This window comes from Amia ocellicauda, chromosome 4, assembly GCF_036373705.1.
Source record: "Amia ocellicauda isolate fAmiCal2 chromosome 4, fAmiCal2.hap1, whole genome shotgun sequence".
Classification (NCBI taxonomy): domain Eukaryota; kingdom Metazoa; phylum Chordata; class Actinopteri; order Amiiformes; family Amiidae; genus Amia; species Amia ocellicauda.
The window spans coordinates 29,894,561-29,921,682 of NC_089853.1; the positions used below are offsets into that span (position 1 = coordinate 29,894,561).

At 38.1% G+C, this 27,122-nt stretch overlaps 2 protein-coding genes across 3 annotated transcripts in view; one reads left to right on the plus strand and one right to left on the minus strand.

The window, feature by feature from the left end:
- The window catches only part of alpk3a (alpha-kinase 3a), a 29,960-nt gene extending 13,746 nt beyond the window's left edge, over positions 1-16,214 (plus strand). For both annotated transcript variants that reach the window (XM_066701823.1, XM_066701824.1), the window contains 9 exons: positions 2,204-4,439; positions 6,268-6,415; positions 8,650-8,777; positions 8,971-9,006; positions 9,378-9,652; positions 11,580-11,668; positions 12,366-12,583; positions 13,265-13,313; positions 13,770-16,214. In XM_066701823.1, the coding sequence (XP_066557920.1) occupies positions 2,204-4,439; positions 6,268-6,415; positions 8,650-8,777; positions 8,971-9,006; positions 9,378-9,652; positions 11,580-11,668; positions 12,366-12,583; positions 13,265-13,313; positions 13,770-14,115 (3,525 nt within the window). In that variant the 3' untranslated portion in view covers positions 14,116-16,214. The remainder of the gene's footprint in view (positions 1-2,203; positions 4,440-6,267; positions 6,416-8,649; positions 8,778-8,970; positions 9,007-9,377; positions 9,653-11,579; positions 11,669-12,365; positions 12,584-13,264; positions 13,314-13,769) is intronic.
- Positions 16,215-16,980: 766 nt separating this feature from the next.
- On the minus strand, positions 16,981-26,846 carry slc28a1 (solute carrier family 28 member 1). The gene is made up of 18 exons (XM_066701825.1): positions 26,073-26,846; positions 25,054-25,142; positions 24,908-24,969; positions 23,985-24,076; positions 23,237-23,426; positions 22,690-22,831; positions 21,274-21,387; positions 20,894-20,971; positions 20,731-20,811; positions 20,557-20,637; positions 20,203-20,328; positions 19,766-19,896; positions 19,264-19,432; positions 18,892-19,089; positions 18,496-18,577; positions 18,202-18,300; positions 17,526-17,631; positions 16,981-17,412 (listed from the first exon to the last, which is right to left on the minus strand). Exons 1-18 carry the CDS (start codon positions 26,095-26,097, stop codon positions 17,292-17,294), a joined length of 1,986 nt encoding a protein of 661 aa, XP_066557922.1. The 5' UTR covers positions 26,098-26,846; the 3' UTR covers positions 16,981-17,291.
- Positions 26,847-27,122: the final 276 nt, after the last annotated feature.

Here is a 27,122-nt window from a genome sequence, read left to right on the forward strand (position 1 = left end):
CTCAACATATAAAATGTTCTAAAATGTGTTGTTTTCCAACATCCCAATGTCAAATGTGTAGGCCCTCCGCATATACCCTCAATATAACCCAATGCTGGAGCTCCATCTGCTTTCTTGACCTAACCGATCTCCAACAAGGAGGTTGCGCCATTAAAAAAACTTCAGGTCCGACAATTGCATGTATCTGTCAGATGCCCTTTTTTTTTCTCAGCTATAAGTCAAAGTGTAGAGCAGAAGAAACCATATGAAGGAGAAACTGTGTGCATGTATGCCATGTGTTCAGGGAAAACCCCATCATCGAAACCAGGGGGTGCACTTCTGAAGGAGATCAGTGAGACTTAGCAAACAGCTGGATTCACACCAGCAGGGCCCCAGAAGAGATGAAATCAGTCAATCATAAATATGGCTTGCTGCTGAGTAGTTAATGTAAGGGGATGAGATGGAAAAAGAGAGTCATGCCGCTATATATAGACCCAACTTCTTGATATCTTTTCCTGTTACCTCTCTTCTACCTAGTCTGCTGGGACTGGGGGGCAGTTATATCATTGAAAGTAGAGTAGATAATTGATTAAAATATATTTAAGAAAAAAGGGCTTTAAGAAATACTTGAATAGACATTTAGCAAAACTAATGGGTATGTTTTATTCACATGCTTTATTCTAACCAGTGAATAAACGTTGTTAAATGTGAATTCCTGCTGATTTGTAAAATAATAACCCTTGAGAGTAATTATGAGTCCCTATCTACTATTATGGTTCAATTCAGTAAAAACAACTTTCATTTTTTAAACATACAGAAATAATATCGCCACTGTAATAAAATAAATCATATGTGTTTAAAGACAAACAAACAAAAAACCCTTCCCATAATATCCAAATATAGTGTTAGCCATACAGGTAGCCGGTTAGACAAACACTCTCTTCTGGTGTCAGATGTGCTATACTTATGTGGAATTACATAATCTACATTGTCTCTAGATGTCTCTAGATGCTTGTTCCAGCAACTACAGTCATGAAATAAAAAACAAACAAACCCACAGTAGCCTACATTCTCATAGCACTGTCAACAAGCACCTTTAATTATGTAGTATTTAGCTGTTTTACATTTCATATAGGTTTTAAATGAAACTCTTTCAATAAATCCTTGTTCAGTGACTAAACGTATGCTTTTACTATCTATTTATTTTTTAGTTCATACAAATTTAATTATGTATATACACTTGGTTCACAAAGGAGACATTCAATGGTAATGGTAATTGGGCAATGGTAATACAGTACATACCCCTTTGTTTAAAACATGTTCCTCTTCCTGGTTTGAAATTCCAGGATCTTTTGATAAAGCAGTGGGGATTTCAACCATGTAATGCTTTATTTTGTTTGGCTGAATCATAGAATAACATTCAGTGACCATAGAGTTACCCCCCCCCCCCCCATTAATACTCTGTCAATCCAAGCAAGACAGCAACAGGTACTTACACAAGTGTAAGGATGTTGTTTTTTTGTGTTATAGCTGCCCTAGAGTTCTTGGAAATTTTGGAAGTCAGGACATCAGGAATTTATACAGTACTGTAATAAGAAACATGGGCCTATTCCTGAACCATATATATGTGATAGAAATCTAGTTATTTGAGTATATGAACAGTATTTGAGTATTACCAATGTACTGATTTATTTTTAAGGAAAAGGGAAATGCTTTTTCTGAGTCTCATGATTCTACATGGCACAGAATGTTAAGGACGAAAAGTATTACAGAAAATCCTACAATTCTGTGAACTGTAATAGATTGTGTAATTCTACAATATTAAAGGTACAAGCCAAGGCTTGTCTGACAGCCCTGGTTCCTGAAGATAGACTTTGCTAGAGAGCAGATTAAATGCAGCTGATGTAATATGAGGAAAGAGGCCTAGACAACGTATCATTCTGATACGGAAGTACAGTTATAATAAAATGCTAACTCATTATGTTTTATAACCTGGAGGTATTTATTTAATTTCAAATTAAGTTTGTTACAAAAAGTGAGATTATATAATATTTTTTCTTTGTTTACAAGAAATGATTATTACAGCTGATGTAAATGATTGTGGCATACAGTTTAGTATTACAGTATGAATAATATAACAGGAAATAGTTATTCACTAGTTACTTAGTTGTTTTTACAGCATTTATATATAGTCATAAAAGCATGTGTCTGTTTGTTCTTCAAGGCTGCAGAAGGCCAGATGCAAACAGAAAAGACAGAAGCCCGTGCTGGTAAGAAAATGGTCAACATCTCAACTGAACTTCTAGTACAAGAGCCACAGTTTATTTCTGGTGAAGAGATGCTAGACAACGTCAAAGCTGAGGCAAACAAATCCCTCATTTTGCACAATAGTGGAGAGTCTACACTTCGTCAATTGACGAAGAACACACAGTCCCATTCCATGGGGTCAAACGAGGGCCACACAGAGCCTGTGACTGAACCACACAAACCAAGTCTTGGAAGCACAGTAGATATAGACATCACTTCCAAATTTCTTAGCATTTCATCTATGGACAATCTAGGCAAACAGTTGCCAACTGACGAAACAGGGGAAATCATGAAAGATGTAGAGAAGGACGGAAATGTGAATGTTAGTGTTGTGCAAAGCAGAACAGGGGACATGAAAGCACAGGTCGTGTCCTGTCCCATAAAGGAAGACAATGCCAAGATGGAAGGAGAAGCAGCCGCAGGAATCAGAGATCAGGAAAATGAAGTCAAGTGCATTGATAAGCAGCCAGTTGAAGAGAAAGAGAGTCTCTCTGTTTCAGGGGTCCCTTTAGTGGCTGTGGAATTAAATGCTGCCAGTCTTCCTCAGATTGACGATGCAATAAAAGGTGTTGAGATTATAGAAGTCTTGGACTTGCAAATCACAGGTGTTTTGGAATCACCAACAATTGAAGCAGAAAACACATCAATTACTGAGCTGCCAAGCCTACTGATAGACATCAAACCTGTCTCACAGATTTCCACAATGGAAAGCAAAGTTAAAGAAATTCCAGAGGTTCCATTGGCCACTTTCCCAAATGAAGATGTCCCTGTCAAGGTCAAGATCCCAGAGCCAAAAGCTAGCATAGAGAGGGCAGAATTAGTTGAGAAAAAGATAGACAACCTGTTGGGTACAGACGTGGACAGCAGTTGTGTCCCCACCATAGAGTTACCCTCTGAAAATGACAATAGGATTCAAAAGCCTATCAAAATGGAGTCCACAGGTGAGAATTTAGAGCGCACTTCCATAATCACATCTGCTTTCAAAACAAATAGGCTACCTGCTATTGTGGTTCCTCCAATTTCTATCACTTACGAGGATAACAATCCAGTAAATGACAAATTCTCACTCTCAGAAGAAGGCCTATCTGTTGTAAAAGAGTCTGAATCTTTAGCCAGTATCCTCCGGGGTGTCAAGAAGGACCTTGATTCTGGAAAAGATTTTGGTCTGTCCTCTATAGAAAGCAAGAAAGAGAATATCTCACCGCTGAATGACACTGAGACACTCCCATGTACCAAGGAAGGCTCCCATACTGCTGGGGTGAGCACAAAGGATAGCACTACAGATGATTCATTAGGAATCCCTGTGCTTCCGAAAAGTAACTCTTTTGAAGCACTGAACCTAAGTATTGCTGTTCCCTCCCCTGAAACAACAGCTCTAGGCACTGGCCCATCATTGCAGATTGGCAAACAGCAAGATGGCCTGAAATCTTCAATCGAGCCTCCATGTGTCAGGGAACAAGAGAAAGACAAGAAAATTACAGACTCTAACACTGAGTCGGTCTCCCAGCTTGGGAAACACTCAGAAGTCAAAGCTGAAACCGAAAAAAACTGTCCTCCTACAACAGAGACACCTCTCTTGAGTACTACAGCCCCCCGAAGGTTTGCCACAAAGGGTCCGCCAAGTCCAGAATCCCTGGGAGTGACTGGCGTTCCCGCAATCCGTGTCGACAGTTTCCTGTTTGAGGATAAGAACGTGGATGAGCACACAGGCAAAGACACTCCCCCGGCTGTGGCCTCTTGTGAAAGCAGCCCCAGACTGAAGCGCAGAGACAGCCTGACCCTCATCCCCTCTGCCACCCCAGAGGAGCTGGCCTCCGGGGCCAGACGTAAGATTTTCGTTCCAAAACCCAAACCGGAGGAGCCTGAAGGGTTGGTGGCTTTGGACCCTCAGTCAAAGAAGGAGGAAGTGCCCAAGAGAAGGAGACTCTCACAAGACCAGGAGGCTCCTCCTGTGTCTCCCGGACAGTCTAGGAGGTCATCCACTCTCTTGCAAGCGCCCAGTGGGCAGCAGACACCTCCTACTGAAAGACGCTCCCCAAACCTTAGCAGGAAAAAGTCCTCCCTTGAGGTACCCAAACTATATGAGGAAAGAGTTGACAACACAGAGCCTGAGGTTCAACCAGAAGAGAAAGTAAAGCAAGACCCCTTCAGAGGTAAGCCTGACTGTCTATTTGAGTGGGCAGTAATAAAATATTTACTGTATGGACAATTACAGTTAGATTAGAGACTTGCAATGGTGCTATATATAGAGAATTCACAGTTCTTTATCATTTCAGCCTGTTGTATCTGTGCCTCTGAAAAACTGGTTTAAAACCAAGACCAACTGTAGTCATACTTTTCTGAGACAGGTTCAAGGTGTTGGTATAAAAGTTGTTAACAATGAAAGAACCAGATTATTGATTGCACACTTGAAAACACAAAGAAAGTATGAAGAAGAGATGCTTATTTAAATAGAACCTTAGAGAAGAAATTACATGTTTTTTAAATGTTTGTCTAAGAGCTTTTTAAGAAATGGTTTGAAAATCTTAATAGTGAATTCACTTTATTTTGGTCATGGACTCGATACTGTTGTATTCAATCTTAGAAATCTTTAGCTGGTTAGTTTTTACCTGTACAAAAAATCTGTAATTTTCAAAAGGGAATAGTAATGTAAAAACACAAGAAACTTGTAATTGTTACAAAAACATCATAAATAAGTGAAGAATTACACAAAAAGGACACAAATGTAAATATCCAATATCTATACACACACACACACACACATACACAGATCAGCCATAACATTATGACCACTGACAGGTGAAGTGAATAACACTGATAATCTCGTTATCATGGTGCCTGTCAGTGGGTGGGATATATTAGGCAGCAAGTGAACATTTTGTTCTCAAAGTTGATGTGTTAGAAGCAGGAAAAACGGGCCAAATTGTGATGGCTAGACGACTGGGTCAGAGCATCTCCAAAACTGCAGCTCTTGTGGGGTGTTCCCGGTCTGCAGTGGTCAGTACCTATCAAAAGTGGTCCAAGGAAGGAAAAGCGGTGAACCAGCGACAGGGTCATGGGCGGCCAAGGGTCACTGATGCACGTGGGGAGCGAAGTCTGGCCCGTGTGGTCCGATCCAACAGACAAGCTACTGTAGCTCAAATTGCTGAAAAAGTTAATGCTGGTTCTGATAGAAAGGTGTCAGAACACACAGTCCATCGCAGTTTGTTGCGTATGGGGCTGCGTAGCCGCAGACCAGTCAGGGTGCCCATGCTGACCCCTGTCCACTGCCGAAAGCACCTACAATGGGCACGTGAGCATCAGAACTGGACCATGGAGCAATGGAAGAAGGTGGCCTGGTCTGATGAATCATGAGCATCTGTGGGATGTGCTGGACAAACAAGTCCGATTCATGGAGGCCCCACCTCGCAACTTACAGGACTTAAAGGATCTGCTGCTAACGTCTTGGTGCCAGATATCACAGCACACCTTCAGAGGTCTAGTGGAGTCCGTGCCTCAACGGCTCAGGGCTGTTTTGGGACCTACTCAATATTAGGCAGGTCATAATGTTATGGCTGATTGATGTATATATATATATATATATATATATATATATATATATGGAGAGAGAGAGAAAAAAAAGAATATCTGTAGTTTTGGGCTCTACCTAATAGCCCAATAGAAAATGTCATAGAATGTAGCATTTTGGTCAGAGGCCATGTTTCATAGTTTGTTTTGGTATGTTATATTTAGTTTCCTCCCTGCTGAAGAGTGTACGTCTAGAGACATGGCTCTCAATGGCAATGCTGACAATCACCATTTTTTTACAATGTTTAAAGTGTCTTAATTAATTTAGTAAAAAGTTATTATTTTGTGCCTGTCCAGAGCTTTGAATCGATGTGTGCCAGCATCTATTTAACTGTTATTCCTCCAACCTAACATTTCCCCTTTATCTGGTCACACCTGTCTGATTGCTCTTCCCTGATGTCTCCCTCCACTCAGCTCCTCAGGTCATCCGCAAAATCAGGGCAGAGCCTTTCTCAGATGCCGGTGGACACTTGAAGCTTTGGTGTCAATTCTTCAATGTGCTCAGTGATTCCACTATAAAGTGGTATAGAGACGAAGTTGAAATTTTGGAAATGAAAAGAAGGTAAAATCTCCCCTTTCCTTACCCAAGACAATTGAATGAGATGATCTATTATTATTATTATTATCATCATTATTATTATTATTATGTTGTCAATGTATTAGAAATAAAAGCACCAGAAAGTAAATACATAGAAAACTTACTATACATTGTGTGCAGAATTAATAGGCAATTATTAATTTTCAAGATGATTTCAACAGTTGGACCTATTCAATGCCATCAGTGAAGCCAAAACTTTATTTTGCATGTTTATTTTGAATGTTTAAGAAAGTGAGATGTGTCTTTCTCAGGGGGAAATACAAGAATTTCCTCAATGTGCATAATTATTAGGCAACTAAATTACAAATTATTATTTCTCCACTTACTTTAAAACTTAATAAATTTACAAGTATGTTTAACAAATAATAAGTATAAAATAACATAAAACTTAACAAATAACAGTTTTGGGCCTTTCATATTGATTCTATGCAATCCCTTCTTTTCAATGACTCTCATGAGATTCCCATCCATAGAATTAGTCAGTTTCTTGATTTGTTCATGACCAAGTTTAGCTGAAGCAGCCACCACAGCCTCCCAGGTGTTGTTCAAAGATGTGTATTGTTTTCCCTCCCTGTAAATCTCATGCTTGAGAAGGGCCCACAAGTTCTCAATTGGGTTTAAATCAGGTGAGCAAGGGGGCCAGGTCATTATTCTGTCATTTTTGAAGCCTTTTCTAGCTAGCCAAGCAATGGAGTACTTGGACGCATGCGATAGAGTGTTGTCCTGCATAAATATCATGGTCCTCTTCAATGCTACTGACTTCTTTTTTTTACTGTTTGATGAACATGTTTTCCAGAAACTGGCAGTAGTTTTGGGAGTTGATTTTCAGGCCATCTGCAACCCAAAAAGGTCCAACTAGCTCATCGTTAATGATAGCAGCCCACACCATTACCCCACCCCCACCTTGCTGGAGCTTGACTCAAACTGGTGCCTGTGTCCATTACTGATCCAGGGTCTGGTCCATCAAGAGTCACTCTCATCTCATCTGTCCATAATTTTTTTGAAAAATCAGTTTAGGTATTTCTTAGCCCATTCTTGACAGGTTATGTTTTTTTATTCAGTGGGATCGTGTTTCTGCCTTCCTGACCTTAGCAATGCCCTTGAGCACTTGACACCTTGTACTTCAGCTGATTCCAGGAAGGTTGCAGCTCTGAAAAATGGTTGCACTGGAGGCTAAAGGGTTCCTGGAGGCTTCATGTTTAATTCTTTGCAAGTCTTTTGCAGTTAATTTGCGCCTTTTCTTCTCAACATGTTTTATGCGACCCAATACTCAATAGTTTGGAAATTTCAAATGTTTTGCATCCTTCTGATAGGCATTTACTTTTTTTTCTTTTCAGCATTAGTTAGATCCTTTTTTCTGCCAATTTTACCTGTGGTGAAAAGCTGCCTAATAATTATGCACACCTGAATATGAGGTATTTATCACTTTAAGCCCCACCCTCTTTCATGAAGCAATTATATCACCTGAAAGTGATTGTACCCACTCATTATTTAGGTTGACATGGTTTGGAGTTAGAAAACTGTGCTTGGAAATAATAAATAATCACAATACCGACTTGCCTGATAATTATGCACAAACTGTATACAGTAGATATTAGAAATGCTATTATGATATTATATGCCCAGGATAAATATTAGCTTATACAGGGCAGAGACGTATTATTATTATGCTTTTTTTTAAGTAGTGACAATCCCACATTGATTTGCAGCATAAACAAAGCCTGTTATTTATTAATGAAGCCCACAGGTGTCACAGACAGGTCATAATTAGTACAGTAAATCTACTGGTGGGTTGAAGCAGTGTTAGTTGAAGCTGCTTTATTTCCCCATCAGAATGTTCTTATGCCAGTGTGGTCATTAAATCTATATCTGTTCCATAAGGACTGCACTGAATTGCAGTGTCAGCCAAATACTACTGCACAACCATGGCTCTGTAATATAGGGACCTCTTGTGGTTTAAAGATGAAACATTCTGAGACGTTTGACAGCATCGGGGACATTTCTACATCAAGGCCCTTCAGATTCCAGGGCATTTATAGTCTGTGGAAGAACAATCAACCACAATGTGTAGTTGATTTATGTGGATCGGACTCCAAGTAAACCTCACGTAAATATATTTTAGTAATTCTCACTATTCAATGGTTGATCACTAACTATGGACTCTGTGCTTGAATTTTTTCTGGGAATTTATTTTGCAGCTCAGGAGACGAGAGTCAAGTAGCACTTGCCATTGTTCAGGTGACCAGCAGAGACTGCGGTGTGTATAGCTGCTCTATAGAGAACGAATACGGGACTGATTCCACAGACGTGTTACTCAGTGCAGAAGGTATGACATACAAACATGTATTACGGATCACTGCAGCATTGAGTACAGCAGTTAAATATCGGTGTGCTGTCTTTATTTTTATACATTTTCATTTAAACTTGTGACTTTTATGTTCCATCTCATTAAATCAATTCACACAAAAAATTCCTTCCTGAGTGTGGGTTATTCACATGCTCTTGTGTTCTTTTTCCAGTGCTGTCCGGACTCCTTTTGCGAGAAGATTTAGAAGGTGAGCTACATCTCCAAATCTCCAAAATTATATACTTGTTTTAAATGACATCATATATTTGGGAACATTTAAAAATAGACTGGACAGGATCCTTGGATCACTCAGTTATTAATGGACACCAAACGAGCACGATGGGTCAAATGGCCTCCTCTCGTTTGCAAACTTTCAAACAATGCGGCTAAAAAATGACACCATGTAGAGTCATAATATCTAGGGATCCATCATTCCCAGGAAGTATAGCCAAAGGAGGTGTTTATACCCTGTTTGCTAAACACTTATATTAGACAATGATCACAAAAGAGCTGCTAAAATCTCAGTCAGTGTTTATTTCAATTGAAGTGCAGATCTCTTTTCCCTTCTCTGTGTTTCAGTTGGAGAGGAAATTGAGATGACCCCCATGCTGTTTACTAAGGGTCTGGCAGACTCAGGATACTGGGGAGAGAAGTTCTTCGGGCGGATCATGACACAGGAAGTGCACATTGGGGAAGGGTGCACACATAAAGCCTGCAGGGTAAAGGTTATCTATGGACTGGATCCCATATTCGAGTCGGGCAGCACCTGCATCATTAAAGTCCGAAACCCCATTGCGTATGGGACCAAGCAGGAGAACCACCTTGTTGAGAGAAACCTGGAGATCACTAAACAGGTAGGACAGCTGGATACTGAATACGGTACTGGGATATTCTCAGCATTAATTTCAACCTTTCACTTTTCAAATAGACTTGTATAGACTATACAAATACAAATTAATGTGGTAAACCTGTAATTCTTAATAATAATTTCTACAGACTAAGGCCTAGACCAATCAAACCTTTGAACCACCTGCAGATTGCAAATTACAAAGTTGTAGCCTATTACATTTTGATTTATAAATAGTATAAAGTGGTTTCTAACAATATAATAAACTGCAATAGGGTACAGATTTGTACTTTGCAATTCTTGGGTAGGTCAAATTTTGGTTTGGTCTAGCCCTAAATCGCCCAATGTCAGTTTTTCCCGAGAACAATGTCTTTGCTGTCACTCTATGTTACAAACTGAAGGAATTCTAACACTCTGATCTTTGCATATTGGCAATTGTGTCACAGGGCTTTTATATCAACCAGGAAATGTTGGTAGCAATGGCTGGTTATTATACTTGCTCCTCCCATCATCATCACGCCCAACATCAAGTTCCAAAATGCAAAAGTGAGCTAAAAGAATTATCCATATATTGTGTGTACTATTTTGAGGGTTTACATGTTTTCCACATTGTTTTATTCGTGTATTATTATTGTTCATTACATGAAAGTAATGTGGTTATGACTCACTGGCAGCTGTCAAAGAAAACCTGAATTTGGTAATATGTTTGATGTCTGAGGGTATAGAATAACATGCTGTCAAATCTGTCAACTGTGGGGAATTCCCTGTACATTCTCTGCCAAAGCAATACTGTATAGCCTGTTCTTCTATAGTTGCGCTCCTGAAGAATACAGTGTTATGGAAAAATCACATTGTTTCAATGGGAGTTAAGCGGTTAGGGGGTAGTGCGTTTTGAAAACACCAACACTGACATTTGTCCTTACAGTTTGTTATATTATTGTTAGTTTGTATGTGTTCTTTTATAATATCAGCATTTTAGTTTGATGATATTCGTGAATCGAATAAAAACATGAAAGGGACTTGGGGGTACATGTTAATGTATTAGTTGCTAAGAGATAGATGCGTATGCAGGCTGAAAAAAGACTGAGGTGCTAGGTGGCATAATAGCGTCTAGTAGTGGCACTGAGGCAGCACCAAGGCAGCTACCCAACCGCTGGCTCCTACTGGTGTGATGTCTGCTTCGTCAATTGCATTATTCATATCCAATTCGTACAGGTGTTGTAAAAAATGTTTTATAAAAACATGTGTTATAGCAAAATGCACTGTACTGTGTTTTATAGAAAGTTGTTTAAGAGATATTTCTCTGATGTGCCACTAAAAGTGAATTATTAAAACTATCTGAATATATGCAGTACCAAATAGGTTAAATTAAAGGGGAACTAGTGCAGTCGCAAAAGGAATTGGTTTATATGGAATCAGGAGTAGGAGTATTGAGTGTTTTTGTTTTCTCAGTGATTTTTATGTTCCATTCTATCATTTTAGTAACTCTAAAAACTTAAAAATATAACCGTTATCACAATCATGGCTGCTATAAATACCCCCAAAGGAGAGCTCTTTCGTGTTTCAGGACAATGTAGTGTTGCAATGTCACTTTCACATCCTGAAATGGTAATGGTAGTCCTCTTCTTTGGAGTATTTACACAGTCATGATTGTGATGAAGGTTGTACTTTAGAGTTTCAGATGTTTCTAAAATGATGGAATGGGACAGAAAAATCACAGACATTTTACTTAAACACTAACCAACTAACACATTAGTACATATAAACCAATCATTTTAGGGACTGCACTAGTTTCCCTATAACATGAGGTCAATAATTCTGTCCTAATGACCACCTATTTCAAATTAAAATGGAATATAAATTGGTGTTGCTTTCCAATTCCATTGTCTTCAATCTATTTTGGCTGTAATTCCTGTTATCCCTTGATCGTACAGGAATGTAAGATACAGAACACTGCCCGTGAATACTGCAAAATCTTTGCTGCTGAGACAAGGGTGATTGAAAACTTTGGCCCGGCCCCAGAGTAAGTCTTGCAATCATTTTAAAACCCCAAACTTTAGTCTGAATCTGCTAGAAAAGAAAAGAAAAATAAATAAATGTAATCAATTTAACTTAACAGCTGCAAACAGATTCATGAATAGCTGTGTCAAAACCTTGAGAGAATAGTAACCATATCTTATATCATATGAAGTCAACAGAGTAATTTTTTGACATTATATTATTTTCATGTATTGACATAAGTGATCAGATTTTATCCAATTTTTATCTTCACTTTAAAATGTACATTTAGTTGATGTCAATATTTTAAAATAATGAAGACAATACCAAAGGCTTAGCAGTTTTGTATAGCTTGGTTATACTTGGTTATTACATGTATACAGTGGTTTTCTGACCTGCTGTCTTGCTGGATATTGTTCCAACCGATCTCTCAGGTATTAAATTGTCTTACCTGAACTAATGATTTGCTTAAATTGTTTAGTCTACAACAAGTTTGAGAATTTAATATCTCCCCCAGCTGTTTAAATAATAACAAAAAGCTCTGATTAGTTAACAGTTTACGTCAGTTAATTGGTTCAATTAAGTAATTCAGAGCTTAGCTGGAACAAAAACAAAGAGGACAGTGGGGCCCCGGGGCCAGGGCTGAGAACCACTGGCTTAGTGTCTCACAAGGAGTTATTGATTTTCAATCCCTTCCTTTCCCCTGCTTTGCCTTTCTACAGGATTATCCCCCTCCACCTGATCTACCGGCCTGCCAACACTATTCCCTACGCCACGGTGGAGACAGACCTGGGCAGCTGCTACATGAAGTACTGTATGAGAGACGAGGGGGGGCGTCTGCTCATGAGAAATGTGTCGGAGATTGAGCAGAAGTGCTGCGCCTTTCAGCACTGGATTCACCAGTGGACAAACGGAAACTTACTAGTAACCATTTTGGAAGGTAAGAATCAAGAGTCATTGGAATATTGTTTTTAAATGGTATTGTAATAATATATGGTACTGTATATAGCATACAGAATAATTATAACAAGTCCACTAGACTTTTTAAACATCAGAGATAGTTTCAAACTGATGTCAGACATTTTAGGGGTCAGGTGGGATAAGAATATTAGAAAGGAGCTGCATGTCAGTGCTTCATGGATAGAGCAGTTGGTTGTTCTTTTCTGCAATTGTATTGTACTATTCAGTGATTCTGTAAAAGTTAAGTAAAACTGCATTGTTTTGGTGTGGTTTAGAAATACCTTGTAATTCACAGTCTAGTGGTCATGTACAGCATTGAGATTTAACCTGAATTCAAGCAGATCTACACATATCCAATGTTGGCTGCAGTAGAATTGGATTTAAGTGAGATCAAAACCTCCTTTATATATGCATTGAAAGATATAAGTAAATCAAGAAAGATTGAATAAAGCACCCAAAATAAGATTTCAATATCTGACATTCACAGGGAATCATTCTGTGGCTGTGGTATATATAATGTTATTATAAAAAAATAGTGTAACCTAGATGATAAAGACTGTTTCAGGAATCTCTCCCGGGGCATCAAAAAATTAAGTCCCTCTGTTTAGTTTAGTAATAGATATTGGCTATATCTGACTTAGCCTTCTCTATCACATTGCAGGAGTTGGTCTGAAGATCACAAACGTTGGGGTTGCTACAAAATCAAAAGGGTTTGTACATCTGATTTGTATTTTTATTTGTGCAAGTACACATAGAACACCACAGCTAAAGCTGAGAAGACACACGTCTTCATATATTAAATACTCATAACATGAAAAGATTGAAGATTTATCTTATCAAGAGACATTTCTATGTTCTCTTCAAGCTCTAAAAATTCTGTTTGTTCATTCTTTTTTTATTCTAAGAATGTACTAATATTGTTAGATTTACATTGATATAGATTTACATTTGGTCATGTATTCCATTGAATTATATGGAACTATCGACTTGGTCACCATTGAAAGAATAATTCTTGGATAATTTTAAAATAATTTTTGTTCACGGAACACACCTGGGCAAGCTTTCTTGCAAAATGCGTGTCTGTATGTCCATTACTATGATTTCTTGTGTTAAGGCGGCGATGTATGTGTGTGTTTGTTTTAATCACTCACTGTCTGTTCTTGCAGGTATCAGGGGCTGGCAGACAGCTGTGTCCCCAGGGTGTTTGAGCAGTTCATCACCCACCATCAGTGCAACTACTACTGCGGCCTCCTGTCCCTGCGTCCCCTCAAGAGCATGGACACGCTGCAGCAGCACGGCAAGATGAAGGGCTCACGGAGTCCCCTGCTGAACCGCAAGGCTGCCCCTGGCTCCTCCAGCCCACAGATGCAGAAGAAGGGCATTGGCAGCCCTCAGACTATCAAGAAAGGCACATCCAGCCCAAAGGTGGCTAAAAAATCTGATTCAGGAGACAGCAAAACAACTGTCAAACACAAAACTGTGGAAATTCCTAAATCGGTCAAGATGAGGTAAACCAAAGTATAGACTGTACCTGTGGAGTGAAATGTATTAATTCTTACTAATTCTGATTACCTTCTCTCATGGAATTGCCTAGTCAGGACCCACCACGTTGTTCTTTACCCTGCCTCAGCTTCTAGTTTTGCCTGAGCTGTGAGCTGCTCCTGGTGACAGCAGCCAGACCCCTCCCCCTGCCAGAAAAAACTGATTTCTCTCACTCCTGCATTGATAGTTCAGATAAGGGAATCAAACTGAGGTTTTTACGAAGAAGCAATGGTCAGAAAATGTTGCAATGAGCATTTGGTTTTCAGGAGTCATACAAATGACTAATCCAAAAACAATCCACAAATAAATAAGAATTCAGGAGAGTACAGGAAATTTGGATCAGACAAAACAACGTCATGTAGAACTTGGAAAAGCTATTTTGCCTAATATAACTCCTTTTTGTTTTCTTTTGGTTGGCTCTCTAGTTACAAGCAGCAGTCACACTCATTTAAGTCACAGCAATTCTGTATGATTATATGTTGAATGCAACCTTTCAGAAGTATAATTAATAACATGCAGACAAACCTGTCAACTACTAGACAATGATGTTAACACAGCAAATTCACAAACTGGACTTCAGACCTTTACAACCAGGAAAAAATATGAATGAGAAGTGGACATGGTATTTTTAAACCACGGGAGCTTTCGGGCAGTTGCTGCTCAGACAGCTAATAAGTAGTAAATGCAGACCACAACATGACAAGCCTTGTGAGTATGTGTCCGAGATTGTGCCTCTGTAGGAGGGGATGACACAAAGTGTTAAAAAAAGCTAAAGTTGTGAAATTGTGTGATTCATGTCTCCCAAAGTGTGAAGACAGGAAATCTTTCTATGTAATGTTATCCTGTGTCCACACACAGCTAGCAGTACAATTTACATTAGAGCTTTTTGAAGAATCTAAACATACATGGAGTTTACTGGCTCATCCAGTACCACAGGTTTGCGGACTCTACAACATCAAAGCTGCAATAGAAACAATATTTTTGTGATATACTTAAGACAGATAAAAACATAATGCATCATGGTATAACTGAAAAGGATGTCTTTTATCAAGGACATTTGTTTATTACAAATTATGTTATTCCTTGGCACACTGGTTATGGGAAAAAGCCACCTTCCCTTTTGCTGTGGAGTGCTCTCTGTGTCTCTTTCTCAGCAGTGCCATGTTTCTGAACTGGGCACCATGCTAGAATGTGGACTGCACACAATACCCAGCAAAAATGAATCAACCATTCCTGGGAGCATGTCAGGTGAGGTTAAATTGTTCTTGCCCTGATTCATTGTCATGTAGAGAAATGTTAAAGAACTGCTACGCCTACCTTTTTGTTTCTACTCACGAATGCTTTCGTTAATGTCATTCAGAGAGGATAGGTGTGGCTTTTTTTTGCTACCGTTGCTTGAGAGAAAAGCAGAAGTGTTAGTCTTTCAAAATCATGAATCTACATTCAAAGCATTCAGCTGAGACATTTTGGCACAATTATTTCAGGCTTATACAGTATAATTCCTGTTCATTCATATATTGATGATGATTTGAATGACCAGGGAGTTTGTTGTTTTCTGTTTATTTGTATTTTAGATATGAATTATTTTGAAACCAAAGCTGCCATTTCTGTGGCTGTGGCATTTCCACACAGTGTGTCCCTCAGCATGTCCACTGAGAATAGTTCTGAGCTGTATTATATACCGGCTGCTTGGCTTACTTTTTCTTTCTACAATGGTGTTTTGAGGGTATTGCACGTGGCATTTGACACTTTGGCATTTGAAGAAAAATGGGTCAACATAACCACCAGGCTATGACACCAAAAGAATGTCAAACTTGGTGACAATTAAACTGATACATTTGCAGCATTTTATTTTTGTGTGTGTGTATTTGTGTGTGTGTGTGTGTGTGGGGGCTGTGCTTAATATAGTCCATAACACTGTTATACAGTGTTCCCTGATGTTTTGCCTACTGTCTTTGTAAGTAAATATATATATTTAAAATGTACATAGCAACATGTCATAAAATGAATCTGTGTTTACAGAAATAACTCCCCTTAAATGCAACAAATTAAAAAACGAAGTTAAAGCACTGCTTTTTTGTTCATATGTGTTTCTCTGTATTATGATAAGCATTGGAACTGTCATTTTAGTTTCTCTTACGTTACATACAAATGGTTTGGAATGGTAATAGTAAATGGCAACCACAGGTAAAACCCTGGACAAAGGTGTCTGCTAAGAAATAAATAATAATAATAATAATAATAATAATAATAATAATAATAATAATAATAATAATGATAATAAAACATAGGAAGGGAAATATTTCAAAGCTAAACTAATTAAGTTATTACTAATTGAACCAAAGCCTGAAAGATATTAGAAATGCACACTAAACGGACATGTAATTCGACTAGTTGTAACAAATACAAAATTTGCCTTAGGAATCACCATGGCAGCAGATCTGGGCACCGTGCTACTCCGGCCTTAATTTAAAAGCATGTTGTAGTCTCAGTGCCGGAGTCTCGTAATGCAGGGATTGTCAAATGGTGCGTGAGTCATGACACATGAGGGCCTGAGAACAAATACTGTTAACTCCAATCACAGATGATTCCAAAGCAAACGTTAGGGTTCAGTGAGAAAAACTAAAACTTATTTCCTTTCTTTATTCAATGTATTTATTGCTTAATGTAAACATTTAATTATTTAAGTTAGCAGGGTTTAGGTTTAAAAACATTTCATTCATATCTAACTATAATAAACTGGGCTTTAAGTAAAGTGTCAGTCATTCAAAAGGTCAGTTGGTGGTAGCTGATATTAAAAGGTTTTAGAGAACATGCTTATGAAAAGTAGAAAAATGTGTGGTTGAAGTATTTAATTAAGTATTTAGTATTTAGTTAATCCAGTATTAACTGGATTAAATACAAAAACATTTTAACAGTAGATTTAAAATATTAGCTGACAAAAAATATTACAGTTCCTTATTTAGTAGCTGACACACTGTATGCAACATTATATACAATCTAAGGGAGGGGGAAGGTCAGGAAGTTTACACAATACAGAGTTCCACACATCTATAATATGACTTCCGAGATACAATCATAAAATCTTTCCAAAACTGTGCAAATAATATAAAACTCTCCTGTCTAGGCGTTGTTTAGTGGACTGATTACAAGCCATGACATACAGTGTTGTTAAAGAGACCACAGCAGATGTTAAAGCTGATGGTGGCATTCTTCACTCCAGACCAAATTCCCTCAAATACAACAGTCCCGCTGTCCCAAGAAGTGCTGCAACAGAAGAAATCCAAATATTTGGTATTATTTTTGATAAACTTGTGTTACATTTTGCTTTCATTTGGTTTGGCTCACAAACAACCTACAAACATTATAAAAAATCTCACCTTTCATAGAGTTCAGTACAGCAGGAACTGAGCTCATTGCTAGTGCTGTTGAAGAGGGAGGTTTGAAGAAAGTGGACACAGTCTTTCTGTGGGACAAACAAAATCCCTGCAGGGAACAAAAGTCAGTTGTATTTATACAGATTAAGAGAATGCCCAACATAAAGAGTGAGACAAAAAATATTCTACATTCTACTACTATTTTTCACTAAATTGACAGATTGACTCATTACCAAAACTTTTTCTTTTAGTTAAGGCATCTGCAAAGAGTCTAAATAAATACAACAATGTTTTTAAGGATATACGGTATACACCTATACTTGTTTATTTAAAGGTTATATAGGAGGATACTATGTGCATGTTTAATGATTGTGTAAGAATTTATGTGGCACCTTAAACTAAAATAAAAGCTTTTACTGTCTACATAATTTTAAAAAATCATGACTAAGATTGTAAAAAAATGAACATTAAATGGTATTGGGTGCAAATATGCTTACTCACCCTGGGTGCTAAAAAACCTAATTCCAGCTCGGCCTATTGCAAAGAGGATCCTGTGACCAAGATAGTAACCCTACTTCTGCATCAGTTGCCACCACAATCGGTATCAATGTGTCTATTGGGAGAAACGATCTTGTCTCACCATTGATAATGGTGTCAGCATCTGATATAACACACTTACCAGCCACACAGGCATTAACCAGAGACACACAAGTGCCTGTGAACAGAGCCCTCAACACAGAGTCAGCTACGTCACTCCTTCGGGAAGGGGATATGGAGGCTTGGTTTATGAAAAGAAAAGAAAAAAGAAAAGATATTCTCTATCATCATACTTTCAAAAGTACACACATTGAAATAGGGCCTATTAAAAAGGAGAAAAGGGATAACATACAGTACATATACATACAGAGAAATAACCTGATAAAATGTAAGGTGTAAGTATGATGTCACTCTTTCATACTTGTTGTTCACTTACACAGCCCTCCAATCACGATTCCCAGGGAGCTGAAGTTAGCAAATCCACACAGTGCATATGTACAAATGGTTTCTGCTCTGACCTAGTGATAAAGCAAATCCAAAATTAGTCTTGACTAAAGCTGTGGAAATAACAATTCTTCATAAAACTTCAATTATATGACAACCATTTCCCAACACCCACTCTCGTCATTACCCAAATAAAATGCCATGAAAACCCTCAGCACTCAAGAAGGGGAAGTTTCATTGACTTGCGTCTTCTGTGAAATTAATCATTTGAGGAATTCTTACAGACATGAAATGTAAGAATGACGTTAGGTGCTGAGCTTTTGCACTAAAAGGTTGACTTGAGTCACAAATGTACGTGTTTTATTCAACGTAATGAGACAATACTTACAGAAATCCACTGCTTTTCACCATTGATAAATTCATCCAAGCCATTAAGCCTGTTCTTCTTGAGCTGAGCCAGTTTTTCATAGGCTAAAAATTCATTCAGGAAGATCTTAGTGCCTATGAGCTCTGCGGCGACAAAAGCTTCGTCTGTGGACATGCCCATCATAAACGCCACTGGCATGAAAAGGTATGAGCATATGAGCTGTGCAATAGAAAAGCAGAGGTCCAACATGAGACGTGTTCTCTACAACAACCTGACCCATTTATGCTTTGGTGTCTATACAGGACACAATTCGCTGGCAACCTTTTTATCAGAATCAGTTGTCACCACATTGTCCATTAGACATCACTGTAAAACCAAGGCCTGGTGATGTACCTGGAACGTGAGGTCCGGGTAATCAACCATCCCTCCGAACCACCTCAGGGCTGCGTTCAGGAACTCCAAGAGGGCCAGGAAAGCGATCAGGTTGGCAGCAATGTTGGCCACCAGGCAGATGGAGGCTGAAGCCCCGCTGCTGGCGGCCTCCAGAATATTTGTCTCGTTTCTGAAGTTGAAAGCAATACAACAAAAACAGTAAAAGTCAGGAACTGTAGTTCAGACTGTATTCACTTCAACATAAGTATTTGTGTTGCTCATTTATGCCTATTCCTAGTACTACAGAGGCAGAGAAGATGCTGCAGTAATGGAGAACATCACAGTGGTGCTCCAGACCAATCATCTCAAATAATGGTTCTATTGGAAGCCTCTGAGCTTGTTTTGCAGACTGAATTTAATATGTAATTGAAATGTTATCTTCAAGAGACTGCTATTCTGCTATAGTAATGTTTTGGTGTAACCATCATACAAACCCCATGAGAGCTGACCGGCAGAGACGTACCCACTATCTATTTTGATCTCTTTCTCATCCTTGAACTTGGTCTCTTCGGTTTCAGGATAGGACAGTTTGGCGAGGGCCAGAGCACAGGGGGCAGCCATCACCGATGCTGCGATCAGGGAGGATGCATCAATCTGTGAGGGACACGAAAGCTTCAGAGACTGTGGACAGAACGGGGCTCTCACATCCCCACATGGGCTGTACTAATTTGAACATCTGATTTTGAAGAGGGGAGGGGGGAGGAGAGAAGTTGTAATCAAGTAAATGGTTCGATTTTAGAGTTCAATGAACCAAAGAAACTGAGAGACAGTTCTTGAAAATGCAGTAACCCTGTATACAATGTTAACATATTCTTCCAGTGGCAAGAAGAAATGACAGTCCCTTCCCAATAGACATACCTTAATTGTTTAATATTATTAAATGAAAGGGTATAGACTTACCCCAAACATAATGTATGCTCCCATCACACTGCCAGCTATGGTAGCGAAGCCTCCTGTCATGACTGCGTGGATTTCAGATTTGGTCATTTCTGGTAAATATGGGCGGATCAACAGGGGAGCCTCAGTCTTAAAGGGAAGGAGGGCAGTAGAAATGCACGTGGTCATTAACTTTCCTTGTCTGGAATGGACTTAATCAAAGGCTGAACAATGTTAACACAATAGAACAATTACCACCTGTAAGGTGCGCAAATTGAAATTGAGCATGTGTGCCAAGGGAAATCTTTTACTTCACAGATTCTACTCTTGGATTGTCATTAAATATGAGCTTTGATTTCAAGCCCTATAAAGTCTTACCTGTCCCACAAATATGTTGCCTGCCACGCTTAAGGATTCTGTGGCTGAGGTTCCCATTGATATCTGCATGATCCACGCAATCTTTGAGAAACATGTACAACAGTTACCTCTAGCCAAAGGAAGCTTGGAGATTCATTGAATACCTGTCAGCAGGACTATGGGCTTGCTTTCTACCTTTATAATCAGCCACTGCATAAATCCGAGGTAGTAGAGCACAGACATCACACAGCTGAAGAAGATCACAATAGGCAAAGCCTGGTGAGAAATGCAAACATTTAAAATGTTATTGAATAGGCAAATCAAATTAAAGAAGATAAAAAAATATGTTTGTATTCACCTGAAAGGCAAAGGCTTCTTGTATGAGATTCTTTCCAAAGACAAACCCTGATCCAGCAGTTGTGTAGTTCAGAAATATCTGAAACAACAGTAATAAAATAAATAAATAAAAATACAAACAAATACATTCATTTATTAATGTATTAAAAAGACCAAAACCAAGCATGTTTAATATGCAATGCTAATTCATTTTAAAGCATTACTTACAAAAAATGAATAAATATAAGATCTTATTACATGTTCTCTGGGCTATGTTCAGGATGGATAGTTAGTCCATAACCTAGTCTTTAACATCTGAAAAACATTACTTCAAAAGCTTTTAAAGAGCAGTTGAACTTCACAATGTAATTGATTCATTGATTATGGCTTAGGTACTGATACCTGTATTTGAGTTCCAAGCCAATTGAAGGCAACAAAGCCTGGATTGGTCCTTATGATGAACAGGCCAAGAACAAACTCTATCCCCAGGCCCCAGAACACTGCCCTCCATGACACCTGGAGAAAACACACACCACAGCATTCTGTCACACACCTTGTGCTTCCAATAAACACCTCTTTAGGAGTACAAATACACATGCTTTAACACAATTTCTTGCAAATTAATTAATTAATAATGGTTCCTTTCAATGATTTCTATCTGGTGTGATATAGATCATTTTACTATACAGACATGATACAGTATATATGCTAATTATTGTAGATATTAAGTTATAAAGTTTTCCATTTCTTTTAAATCCATCTTGCAGTCTACAGTTTGCTATTGATTGTACTACTTTGCTCTGCTGTTTTTCTACTGCTCTGTAAATGTACTGTCATGTTTGACACACTTCTTATTGTATTTCAACATTGCTTCCTGTATTAAACAATCTTCAGTAGTGAGCAACACCTCACTTTGCTAATTAATATATTTTCCTACTGCAATTGTATGGAGGAATGAGTAATCACCATCATTAAAATACAGTTATTTCTGTGTTTGTGTATGGAGAGCACAAACTCTCTCAAATGTTAGAGATAAATCATGAAGGAATTGCTTTGTATTAAAGAGTTTATAGAAGAGGAATCCAGTTTAAAAATGAACGCTTCCTTAAATGCAAAGGAACAGAAAGCACAGTGGTGTTCAGTAAGAAAGCAGTCACATTTCAGTCACATGATAAGAGCAGCTGATCATTCTCAGTACCACGTGTATTCTGTACTAGCTGGAGTGACATAGACATAGTACAGGTGTGTTTGTAGAGGGCAGCAAGGCAAGCCCCATTTGCTTAATATTGGCCAAACTTTTGTGAACCCTCTCCTTGTAAATGAAGCAGAAAGCGCATACAGAATAGCAACCATAACCTTACAAGTGAATGTAAAACCATTAATAGATGAACAGGTCTAAAGCAAAGTATAAGGAGAAAAACAATTTGGAGAGGACAGGAACCCCAAAGTCTCAGGGGTTTACACACCTGTTCAGACTGTACCTGTAATACAGCAGTCTAAGCTCCTGGTGTGCTCTTATGCACTTTTTTAAACTCTGCTTCCTTGTGTTCCTGACTGCTTACTTATGTATTGTTAGCACTAATGTCATTTTACTGCAACTTCTACTATGCCTATCCCTCCCTTAGCACATTCTTTGGACTAGGACTTATCTTCACTTCCCATTATACTAGGGTGTGTGATTATTGTATTTTGTACTGACTGTATTATTGCACTTTGCTTTCAAATGTTTATGGTGTGAACTATAATTGATAAAGAATAAATAGTAACAATAATAGAAACCTTTCTGTAAAAGAAATATGCACGGAACTGAAAGCTTACCGCTCGCCGGTGTTTGGAGAAGATGAACAGCAAGATTACAAACATGCAGACCCCCCCAAAGGAAATCAGCTGCTCTGGCCGTTTAGATGTGTCCACCGCGATCCAGGCCACCAGCAAACCCACAACCATCAGGATGAAAACCCTGAAAATCAATGGGCACACTGCGTCAGCTGAGGCATGAAGCGATCTGTCATCCTCAAAAGGGTGATTGTTCACAAAGCATTACATTTTTCTTTTTTTGTAAATGGGGTTTTAAATTGATGATATCAATACAGTTCTTCTTTCCAGGATCCAACACGTTTTGTGGGAACTGCATCTTTAGGACAAGATATGAACAGCCTGTTTTAAGCTATCTAGTGTAAGAATAATAAATAAGCTTAATTGAGAAGATTATTAATGTAGTAACGGGAAGTAGTAACAGAGTACTTCTTTAGGGACAGAGTCAGCCTCCAGGAACTGTTTAACACTCTGCTAGGACTGGACTTTGAAGTGCATTGCCCTAAGATGCCTAATCTGTGGGTTGAGCATTCATTAGAATTCAGCTCACCATTTTATCCATCTCAGGTTGGCCTTGAAACATCTTCTGGTGGGCTCGAAGCAGTCGTATATTCTCTTCCCCTGGTATTTCTTCAGTAGGCCGTAGAGTGCAAAAAACACAACCACGCTTGTGAGCACCACCAAGGCGAGGGCACGATGAAAGTCCAACACACAGGCAGCAACAAAATACGTGACATAGCCTGTAAAACAAAGTGCAAAGAATATGACAGGACCATGCTGCAGCCACATATAAACACAAGCTGACCCATTTGAACCGAAAGTGCTACAGAAAGGAAAAAAGACTTGTGTTATAATTGAGGCATCTACTTATCTGGAGGCTAATAGTGTATAACCATATTATTTTGTTAATGTTCTGCAGTATTTGATGCCTTTAACTCCATTTTAAAATCTGATTGTGCTATTGATCCACTAGGTCAGCTAGGGTTGGAAACCGAGTAACATTACTTTGTTTGGCAATCAACTAGTGTCAAAAAGACTGGGATTTTGGTGTATTGCAGGGTTGTGGATAAGGTTTCAAAAGAAAACATACAAGCTTTAAAGCATCAATACAGGATGGAGTAAATTAGTCAAAATCAGCAGCATATGGAAAGAACAGTAAGCATGTATTCCCTTTAGTTTTAATGGTATGGCTTCTCCGATCATATCATCATCATAATGTAGTAAGGTAATAACTGACCAGAATAGTAGCAAACAGAAGAGATTTTTCAAAAAATGTTTTAGTCATATAAATAAATTACCTGCTGCCAGCAATCCCAAGATGATTTTTTTTATCAGTGAGTGATGAGACGTACAAAACACCTTTGCTTTGGAAAAAGGCTGTGAAATCTTACTGGAAAAGAAAGAATATGGTTTAATATTACACCAACCTCTCAGAGACTCAATACAAGTCATTCATAGCATAAACAAATATCAGAGTAATACACTGAATCCTAAAGAAAGCTCAAACACTGGTACTGTATCTGCATTTGTGCAAACACTGTGATGTGGGAATAATGTGTGAATGAAGCCCTCACTTTTCATTGCACTTTACCAGATTCCATAGCAAACTACAAAGTGCAAATCATAACTATATATGAGCAGTTACTTATCAGCTGTATTTCCAGACTTTGTTCTGCAAAACATTTGTGGCCAAAAACAGACTTTACCAGGTTGTATTCAATGTGTTATATAGTTTTTCTAGGCACATTTTGCTCCATCACAATTCCTTCATGAACATAATTTGCCACAGTCACTACAATTCCTCATTGTGTTTTGATTGCATACAAGCTCTGGCCTTGGCTTCTCCACTGAATAAGTGCAAGACATGTATAATATCACAGAGTATAGTTTTATGAAGCATTCAATATGTGAAAATAAAGGATTAGGGTGGGAAAAGGGCACAGAAAGAAAAGCTCAAAATCTCACACAGCAACCTGAATGAGAAACTAGTGGGAAAGCGTGGTGAAATTAAGAAGTCACCATACTAAGGGCTATCCCAGTGACTAGCATTCACAGCATGGACAATATAACCTCAGTCATCCTCGGTCAACTTCAGAATTATGTATTATGTACATAGACCTTCTGCAGAGGTTTCAGATGTTAATCCATTCACAATATTATACTGACTTACTAAAGAGAATTGACCACCACTGAGAAATAAATTTGCATTTTGCTTTAGTACCTTAAGTATGAAGTAGATTTTCCAATGTTATTTGCATTAATCCCATCCAACTGAGATTCCTCCTGAAAAAGAAAAAGGGTAAATAATGTTTATACACACACACATAGATATGTATAAATATTTTTAATTTAATTTAATAAATTTACCTGCAGTTCAAATGTAGGGTTGTCTACACCTTGTCTGTCAGACGTGTGAGATGGAAGCACATCTTCCAGTGGTAAATCTCTGGCTTCAGCTTTTAAAGGAAATACACATGAATCTCATTGCTGTACAACATAAGACTTTTGTTATAAGTAAAATAAGACATTCTCATCCAGCTGTCACCATTACAGTGGTCTGTTTCTGAATGGTAATTAGCTGTTTGATAAAGATACTCCCCACTTTACACTTAACGTTAAAGTATTTAACACAGACACAAAACAAATTAAACTTTTAAGATTTAATCGAGTCAAAATTACACAAAACTTACAATCAAGCACTTTGCTACCAGTGAGACAGCTCATTACAATCTCTCATGAACATCATTAAAAAAATGAAGTATTTATCTGTTCAGGAATAATGGCCTTTAGATATTTTATCAGTCTGAAACTTACTCCCTCAGGTACAAACAGCTCGAATTGTGGGTTCTGATTAAAATTATTTATGAAGAACAACACAGATATAAAAACACAATGAACTCCAGTAAATTAACTTTTCCCCATTATTATTATTATTATTAAACTTATTTGTAGTACTAGTACTAGTAGTAGTAGTATTGTAGAACTGTCATTAACATTCTATGTTCTCATATGAATAAGTTAATATTATTCCACTACAGTACAACTTTATAACTTCTTGCTAAAAATAAGAGTTACAGCTACAGAATAGTACAATTATAGTTTAATTTAGCATATACATTTAACCATTTTCTATGTAATAAAAGGTTTCAATACCTATGTTCTGATCAATGGCAAATTGCTCAGCACAGATTTAACTTCTTTGCTGCCACAGCTCCTTTCCTCAACAGTCAAATAGATCGATTTTAGTGCAGGTTTTTGATACTGATAATTTACCATCACTGCATCAGCCCCTGATAAAATAAATTGAAACTAAATGAGGAAAGTCTTCCAAAGTCTAACTTTTTAGACAAACTATCAAATCAAGTTAAAGTAAACCAATCACTTACTCATTGTGTGTCTTCCTTGATCCATTGACTGAATGTAAAGATACTGGAAAGGGAGTTTTGAGAAATACACTTTGTCCTCTTGACCCAAGATGTATAAGGAGAATGTTATTATTAATTAACAGCGGGTCAAAACCCTTTAATCGCTATTGGTTCCTTCAGGGTTACACTCTTTTATACTACACAGGCTTACAGCTTTACCTCAGCATGCAAATCTCAGTGCCTGCCTTTCACTTTTTTTTTTTTCCTAAATTGCTATGCAATACGATAAGAAAAAGTGTAATAACCAAGGAGCTGATAACCTACTGAAAAATAAAAATGCAGTGTAAAGCTGAAGTCATACTTTTTATGATTTCCAACTACGAAGAGCTGAAAACTGTTTAAAAGTAATTTGTGTCTAATAGTGAGTTGGAAGTATGTGTATCAGAAGGTGAAGGAGAGAGTAACAGCAGGGAACACCGAGGATTGAAGACATGAGTTTATTAAACATGGACAAATGAACAGAACAAAACACAACATCACGATCCAGCTCGTACTTACAGCTCAAGGAGCTTTTTGCAATAACAGTCTCTAGAAAATAATGCAGATTTGCACAAGTTATCAGAAGACCTTTGCCTTCCTTGACAAAATACACTGTCTTTCACTTACCATGGTAAAATCACAGTAACATCTAGGTAATGGAGAGAAATTGTATTAAAGCATGGAGAGGAATAGGAAACCAAGGTACAAGGTAGATAAGTTGGAAAATAAATGTACATTCATAGTGAACTCACAGGAACACCATGAGAAGCCTGGCAAAGGACTGTGCCAAGTAACTGTGGTAACTCTCTCTTTCACTTCGAATAACCAAAAAGCTGAATATAGTGTCTGTTTTTGCTGATAACACAAACAAAAGTATCTCAAATGCTTCACATTCCTCTTCCCTCTCTTTCATGAGGTTAATACATTACACTGACCTAGAAACTGGTTCCTTTATCAAGGACTTAATTCACAGTTAAAGCCCATACTTTTTGTTTTTCTCTCTTATATATTTGTAGTCACTAACACTTACTA